This window comes from Nematolebias whitei, chromosome 4 (genome assembly GCF_014905685.2).
Source record: "Nematolebias whitei isolate Nwh7 chromosome 4, NemWhi1, whole genome shotgun sequence".
NCBI lineage: Eukaryota > Metazoa > Chordata > Actinopteri > Cyprinodontiformes > Rivulidae > Nematolebias > Nematolebias whitei.
The window spans coordinates 20,626,475-20,634,747 of NC_056501.1; the positions used below are offsets into that span (position 1 = coordinate 20,626,475).

Genomic DNA, 8,273 nt, shown 5'->3' on the forward strand with positions numbered 1-8,273 from the left:
TTTACATAAATAACTGGAGCGTTATCATTCACATCAATTATTTCAATAATTAAAGACGCATATGACGCCAATCCTAATCCATCCTTAGAAATGATCTGCATATCATAAAACGATTTCTTTTCATAATCTATTTCTCCCGCTACTTTAACTTCACCTGTAACAGGATGAAGAATGAATATTTGGTTTTCATCTGACACGTGATCAAATTCATAAGTCAAATCTCCATTCACTCCTTCATCTGCATCAGTCGCGCTCACAGTAACCACCACAGTGTCTAAAGGAGAGTTTTCAGGCAGACTGGCTTCATAAACAGCCTGACTGAACACTGGGGCGTTATCATTAGCATCCAGCACAGAGACATGAATAACTGCAGTACCTGATCTCTGAGGAGATCCACCGTCTAGAGCTGTGAGGAGCAACACGATTTCTCTTTTAACCTCTCTGTCCAACTCTTTGTCCAATATTAGTTCACTATATTTCCTCCCAACTCCTTTTGATTTAACATTTAATTTAAAATGATCGTTTTGTTGCAGGGAGTAGCTCTGAACAGCATTTTCTCCGATGTCTGCGTCGTGCGCTTCATTCAGAAGGAAAGCCGCTCCTCTCACAGCCGATTCACGTATTTCTAATTTTAGTGATTCTTCCTTAAACTGCGGTGAATTATCATTAATATCCTGAACATGGATGGTAATACGATGCACTTCTAAAGGATCTCCCAGCACCAGCTCCTGTTTTATCACACACGTCGGCTTCTTCTCACACAAAGCCTCTCTGTCGATCCTTTGTTGCGCAATCAGCTCTCCGGTGTGGAGGTTCACTCCGCAGTATGCAACACCGTTATCTTCTGTGTCAATGCGAGCCTTCCGAGCAGACAACGCTCCCAGGTCCAGTCCCAGGTCCTTCGCGATGTTTCCAATCACAGATCCGCGCTTCATCTCCTCCGGAACAGAGAAGCTCACGTCTCCTCTGACGAGGCGGAGGGACAGAAAAACAAGAGCCAGGCCGCAGCGCAGCGCAGCTGTCCACGACATTTTTTTTTTTCTTTTCTCCAAAAACAAACAAAGCAACAAGGTTACCTGAGGTGTACCTAGAATCTCAAGCGTTTTGAAGACGTATTCCTAATTTCTCACAGAACTAGGTTATCAAACGTCCAGAGCCGGTGTTCTAAACACAATGCAACAGAAGACTGAGGTTAAATCCAGTGACCAAACGGAGGAGGACAACCCCGTCTACCCGTTTACTGGTACACACTGACATCTTCAGCATTTACATTGTTATAACAAGGCTGGTAAATAAATAATACTAATAAAAATAATAATAAAAAGAAAAAACGAGGTGAACTTATTTTATTATTATTTTACAGTGCTTTTATTGAAAAGAAAGTTACATGGCATTTTAAAAAATTTATTATTTTGGGCAAATCACAATAGGCTATACCGTCAATAATTAAATAAAGTTTTCCCAATCAAAGTGTATAAAGTCTAGAAAGTGTTTTTTTTTTTCTTCATATGCGTTACTACAGTCATGTATTTTACTATTTTTAAACTATTGAATAGGTAAAACTTTGACATTAGTGAAACTATTTTCTTTCATTCTAACCAAGATGCTGTCTTCAGGATGAATGGAGAAAAATATATATTTACATTACTGTGTGTAGCCAAATGTTTGAGTGTCCAGACCAAGCTGTATTTAGTTTATCTGCCAACGTTTAGTAAATTTTAAATGACATAACTCGTGGTGGCAGTGGTAAAGGACTCGTTCTGGTGTTTAGAAGTGCAGCCCTAAAGTGTACCCTTTAGTGTTAGCCTCAGCTGACAGTGAAACACCGTCGAGTGGCATCATGAAGGGACTGAATGAGCCACACATGCCTGTATTGCTGCAACCTTGCAAAGGCATGGACAAGCTGCAGGGATGTGCTTGAATGTTTTTTGGACATACACAAATACCAGAAGCAAATAACAAACAGAAGGCAAATCTATTTGTATTTCTTGTTGGCAACAGTAGCAAAGAACAATGTGCTGGTGGCAGATACAGCTAATGATGCTTACAATATAGACATTATCAAGAATTTTGATGAGCATTGCATGAACAAGCCTGCTGAGTAACAATGCTTTATTTTCACAAGAAACCAGGACACCAGTAAAAATATCAACAGTTATACCACTGAACTCACTGTCAACAAAAACATAATTCCAGGACAAAAAAAAAGGGGGGTTGTAAGCTCAATAATCCATGTAAATAACAACAAAAAAGGTTAAGTTGTGTCATCCGGACCAGTTTCTTTAAGTGAGAGAATAAATTCAGAATGTTGAGAGATTCTCTTATAGCAGGATTGTGTGCAGAAGTAACAATAAAAGCATGAGAAACGGACTACTTCAAGAGATAAACTTTGCATTCCACATGTTTGCAGCTGTGCAGAGCAGCTGACATTTCTAAATAACATGTCAAAACCATCACCAGACCTATGATGGAAAAGGTGAACACAGTGCAAGAAGCACAGTGCCAGTTTAAATGCAGCAATACACTACAGTGTAAATTATGTGGGAAAACACATGAGAAAGGGCGATAAATGCCCATATTTAGAAAAAAAAAATGTACAAAGTATGGTAGGGCCAAAAACAAAAACACTTTGCAGTAAGATGCTAAACAAAATCTGACCAAAAGAGATAGAAACACAAAATTATAACAACATAATATGTAAGTCATAACTACGAGTATATCACCTGCATTACAGAAACAGACAAGGAGGTAATGGATGTTACAGAGACATATCTAAGATAAGATAATATGAGATAAGATAAGATATAACTATTGATCCCGCTGGAAATTGTTGTGCCATAGTTTCAGTACAAAGGCACAAACACAAAGAATCACACAAGATTTAAAACATAACAGAGAATATGAAAAACAACAGAGAATATATAAATACCCACAATTAAGGTCTAAAATAGGTCAAGTGCAGACAGACACATTACATTGTTTGTTGCAGTAAGAATCCAGTGTAGCATGCAGGGGGTGTGACATGTTGTTCAGGATCTGGAGCAGTTTCCTCAGCATCCTCTGCTCAGACACATCTTTCAGAGACTGCAGGTCCACTCCCAAAACTGAGACAGCTCTCTTGATGATCTTATGGAGTCTGTTGGCATCAGCTTTCTTCACCCTGCTGCCACAGCACACCACAACATAGAAGATGTTGCTGGAAACCACCGAGTGGTAAAACATCTGCAGCATGGTCCTGCAGATGTTAAAGGACCCGAGTCTTCTCAGAAAAAAAAAAAAGAAAAAAAAGGTAACTCTGCCCTTTCTTGTAGATGGCATTGGTGTTAGCTATCCAGTCCAGTTTATTGTCTAGGTGGATCCCCATCAGGTAGTTGTAGCAATCCACAGGTTCTACCTTAGTACCCTGGATGTTGATAAAGTTGTGAGGTGGGGGGTGGGGGCTTATCTTCGTCCTGTAGTCCACCTGCAGCTCTTTTTCCAGCGTTGAGTAGCAGGCGGTTCTGTCCACACCACTCCACTCTACTCCATCTAGTAGAAAGATTACAGAATGGAGGATGAAGAGACGGGCAGTGCTTACATAGACTCTTAAGGTTCCTTATGCAGGTGTACTGTTAGGCAAAAACAGAGTACAATTCTGAATAAACTGTGGTGTAAGTTGCAACCTCATCCTCATTAATCTGCTGAAACCTACATTGAGCTGGAACACATTAATAGTGTACTAGTCATGTACAACAAGTGGATGCTGATGTTATTAGAGGGGTGCAAAGTCAAAACAAGAAACTCCAAAATGCATAACATATATAGAGTTCCAAGTAAAAAATGAAGATGGTGCAGTGCTTTGCTTGATAGATTGGCCGACGAGGCGATGAATCTGATTAAAGTGCACTATAAGTTCATCATGGCAGTAGGCAGTCTAGTCACACACAAACAAATAAATACACAAATATATACAACCTGCAACAGAACTGTGAAGACATTAAGGACAATTATGCTGATGTGCTCACTGAAGAGGTTTGTTCGGAGGGAAAAGTCAAAACGGAGGTCGCCAGCACAGTAAAGTCAGTGAATTTACCACATAAATGAGTTCCAGTGGCTATAATGAAACTGCTGAAAGAAAATCAAGAAGACCTGCAACACAGAGGAATCATCACACCTGCAGGATGCAGTACAGACTGGAACAATGCCATGGTGCTTGGACAGGAACAGAACAGCAAGCCAAATAATATATATTGCTCCCAAATCCTTGAACAGAGCCCTAAAGCAGTCACTATCTGTTGCCAGTCATTTTACCAGACTTCTTGAAAGCAAAGGTGATCAATGTTCAGTGGGTGTCATCAAGAGTGGATTCTGGCATGTGCAGCTGGAAGAAGACTCCATTTATTTAATAACATTTGCCACTCCATTTGGTCATCACAGATGATTGAGGATGTCAATGGGGATAAGTCTGACCCCTGAAGTCTTTCAATGAAAACTAATACAAACATTGGACAGTGTGCCAGGACTGTGCATTACTGCATATGACATTCTCATCACATGTTAGGGAGAGACACAAGATGAAGCAGAGCATTTCTCATTAAAAATATATAAAGAGAGAATCAGTTTCTTGACAGATGCAGACAAACAATCATAAAACTGAATGTAGGCAAATTCAGACTGAAACAGAAGGAGGCTACACATCAAGCATCACCTGACTGCAGATAGACTCAAACTAGATCAGAAAAATGTGTGCCATTGAACAGATGCCAGCACTGGCAGATGTAACAGTAAAGCAAAGACTAATAGGTATGGTAAATCACCTAACCACATTTTACCCTCAGCTGTCAGATCTATGCAAGGTGTTGAGACTTGAAAGTCACTGAATGGAATTGAACAGCAGAAGACAGAAGAAGCTTCAGTCTGAAAAAGACAATGCTACGTGCTCCAGAACTAAAATATTATAAACATGACAAAGAGCTGACCATGCAGATTGATGCTTTAGACAGTTTTAGGTGCAGCCCTATTGCAAATGGAAAAGCCAGTTGTTTTAACCACGTGAGCAGTAAAACCAGAGCGCACCCATAGTCAGATTGAAAATGAGTCCCATGCAATGATTATCAACATTGAAAAATCAGTGCACATACTGTATGGCTACAAAGTAACTGTTTAGTGATAACAAGCCATTAGAAACCATAGTGCCAAAAACATTACTGAGCACACCAAAGGCCACAAGTTATGATGCTGTGCATATGTAAGCATGATGTAGAAATATTTTATAAGTCAGGAGCATAATTGGTACTAGCAGATACTTTGAGTTGAGCTGTTCCACCAGAAAGCTAAATAAGAGACATTTGCTTTACATTTACCGATCTCAGCAAACATACTACGTTATAAAAAGACAGCCACAGAAAAGGACAAAACATTTCAACTTCTCATTAAAACCATGATGTAAAGATGGTCTAAAGACAAGCTACAGGTACTGAGTGAAATCAGGCTAACTTTTAATTACAAGATGAGTTAAGACACCAGGGTGGTGAACATGTTTTAAATCCTGATGCTATGAGGACATGCATCAATAGCCAGTTAATTCACCTCACCAAGATGTAGAAGGATGTTTACAGAGGGCAAGAATGTGTGTCTACTGGTAAGGCACGGAAGTGCAGATAAAACATCCATGGTTGACAAACAACAAAAAGAAACACTAATGTCATAAGAAGTGTCAAGCAGGTTGTGAGCAAATGTGGCACAGGTTTGTTTGTGTTTGACAACAAGGACTATCGCGTCACAATATATTAATTCTCAAACTTTTGACATGTAGACTTGGCAGACACAAAATTGACCACAGTGAGGAAACTGAAAGATCATTTCAACCATCAAGTTATTACATATTTGATCTTGGACAGTGGATAACAATATGCATTACAGGAATTTAAATAGTTGCTAAACTGTGGGGATTTTAACGCGTGAACTCATCACCAGAATACACACAGAACAACGGCAAAGCAGAATCAGCTGTTAAGGCAGAAAAACTAGCCTCTCTCTGAGCCATAGCTGCTGGACAGGATCCGCATCCTTCTTTCGTGGACCATTTCAACATACCATCACAGAGCCTGAACACCAGTCCATCACTGAGACTGCTCAGTTATTGCACCAAAACATAGTTACCAATTAATTAAAACATCGTTCAATACAAAAACAACTGGGCTTTATTTGTAACAGAAGACGTTTCGCTCCTCATCCGAGGAGCTTTCTCAATTCAATGAGCAGTGAGTGAGAGAATCAGGTTATAAGGCTGAGTGAGATAAGACACACACACATATGTAGATTTGACAAGTCACACCTCCACACCTTAACAGTAGGGGGCTTCTTAAAGTCTTTGTTACCAATGAAAACAAGTCTGTTGAAAACAAAGGTGGTTCAAGTCAGACGGAAGCAGAAGAACAAGCAACTATGTCAGAGCAGTAGAACATATAAAACAACTCAGCCAGAGACTTGAATCTGATTCATGCAGGGGACTTTTTGAAAAGCCAACCTTTCCCATCGTGGGATGTCTAGAGACTAGGCAAGGTATCCAATCAAAAAGAGGTCCTATGATGTTCAGTCGCAATCTGCGAGTACCATTATGAGAAACTGCAGACACCTTAGACATGCACCTGGAAGTACCACCAGTGACACAATTGATATCAGTATAAATATCCAATGTCAGCCAGAGGCTGAGACATGGACATTCAGCGGCACACAGAGACAATAGTAAAGGAGAGACCCCTGTCACAACCAGAGCTGGTCAGACAGTGAAGTTACCACAGCAATACCAAGACTTTGTACAATCATGCAGATCATACAATCTGTCACATTAGTCATTTGGAGGCATTGCACTGAAATTAGAAATAACACAAGGACTGTTTGTGGTATTTGTTCAAAAAGGATAGCAAAAAAATATATAATGAAATTTAAACATTGATGTTGATTTGATTATATTGACTCTCCCTTTGAACACTAAACAAACAAAATTATGGTTGTACTTGCTTACAGGGATACATCTGATATAGGTTTTGTTTAACCGTCTTAATACATTGCCCCTTGCTGAACATGTTTTGGATTGAACTCTTTTTATTTAAGTAGCTAAATATGAAAAGTTTTATTTTGTTGATTACTGGGATAGCTTTAGTCTAAGATAAAAGCTTTAAGTTTGAAAAAGAGAAAAGGATGTAGCAAGAGAATGTTTTGGGGTTATGTTGCAAATGGACATGTTAGCATGTGATGATGAAGGCATGAGTGCCCTGACCAAGCTCATATATATATATATATATATATATATATATATATAGAGAGAGAGAGAGAGAGAGAGTTTACCTGCCATAATGTTTACAACCTGCAGTATTGAAACAGGACCTATGTGCTCTTTATGGGAGTACTGAACATACCATGACACATAGAATGCAACATGCAGTACTGCTAGAAATCAGTTAAACATATTTTTGAGTGAGGTTGCTTTAATGCAGCGTTCTTCTAAAAATTGCTAAGTGCTGCAACAAGATTTTTGTTACACTATAAATACTTTGAAAAGTCGAATTAACAGCAAATACTACTGTCAGTATGTCATAAACTTTTCAAATTATAGCTTTAAAACGGTGTTACTGACAGTGAACTAATTCAAAGTTCTTCCTTGTATGTTTGCTACAAATATTTTGTAACGCTCCTTTAAATTAACGCATTTCGTTCAGAACTCAGTGGAGCGGAAGTTCAGCGCGGACGTTTTTTGAGTGTGACACAAGCAAGAAACGTGTGCTCACCGCAGGTGGTGTGCATCTCATAGCCGCATTCATATTAAGTGGATAAAGGACTCATGTGACGCATTATGTGAAGCATTATGTGAAGCAATGTGTAAAGTTCAGTGTCTGACCCGCTCGTTGCGAAGTGTAGCGCCAAAGCTGATGGTGTTTTTTTCCCGTTTGCTCAGAAGACAATGAGGTGCGTTCAAGGGGTCCCTGTTAATTTGAAATTCCATGTAAACGCGATAAACAGGCATTTTATGTTTGTAAACGTTTGCAACATCCTCCAATTTGTTTTAAATTTTAAAGTCCTGTAAATTTTAATGAAAGCGACACAATTAAAAAGAGAAACCATTTTCTTTTTTTCATTTCATTCTCAGGATTCCATCTCTGCCCTTGGCAGATAATGTGGTCCTGTTGGCAGCATCATGCCGTGATCTGCAGCTCTACTGGAGCTGTTTGCAACTGAGGGTGAAGCGGACAGACGTCAGAATAAGCGGAAGATAATGCGTCAATGATGGATGG

General features: G+C 39.3%; 1 protein-coding gene across 1 annotated transcript in view; it reads right to left on the reverse strand.

Moving 5' to 3' along the window:
- The window catches only part of LOC119408710 (protocadherin gamma-B4), a gene marked incomplete at its 3' end in the record, with an annotated part of 30,175 nt that overhangs the window by 5,614 nt on the left and 16,288 nt on the right, over window positions 1–8,273 (reverse strand). The window contains exons 2-3 of the mRNA XM_037675551.1: window positions 3,295–3,528; window positions 836–1,018 (exon numbers count right to left, since the gene is read on the reverse strand). Coding sequence (XP_037531479.1) covers window positions 836–1,018; window positions 3,295–3,528 — 417 coding nt within the window. The remainder of the gene's footprint in view (window positions 1–835; window positions 1,019–3,294; window positions 3,529–8,273) is intronic.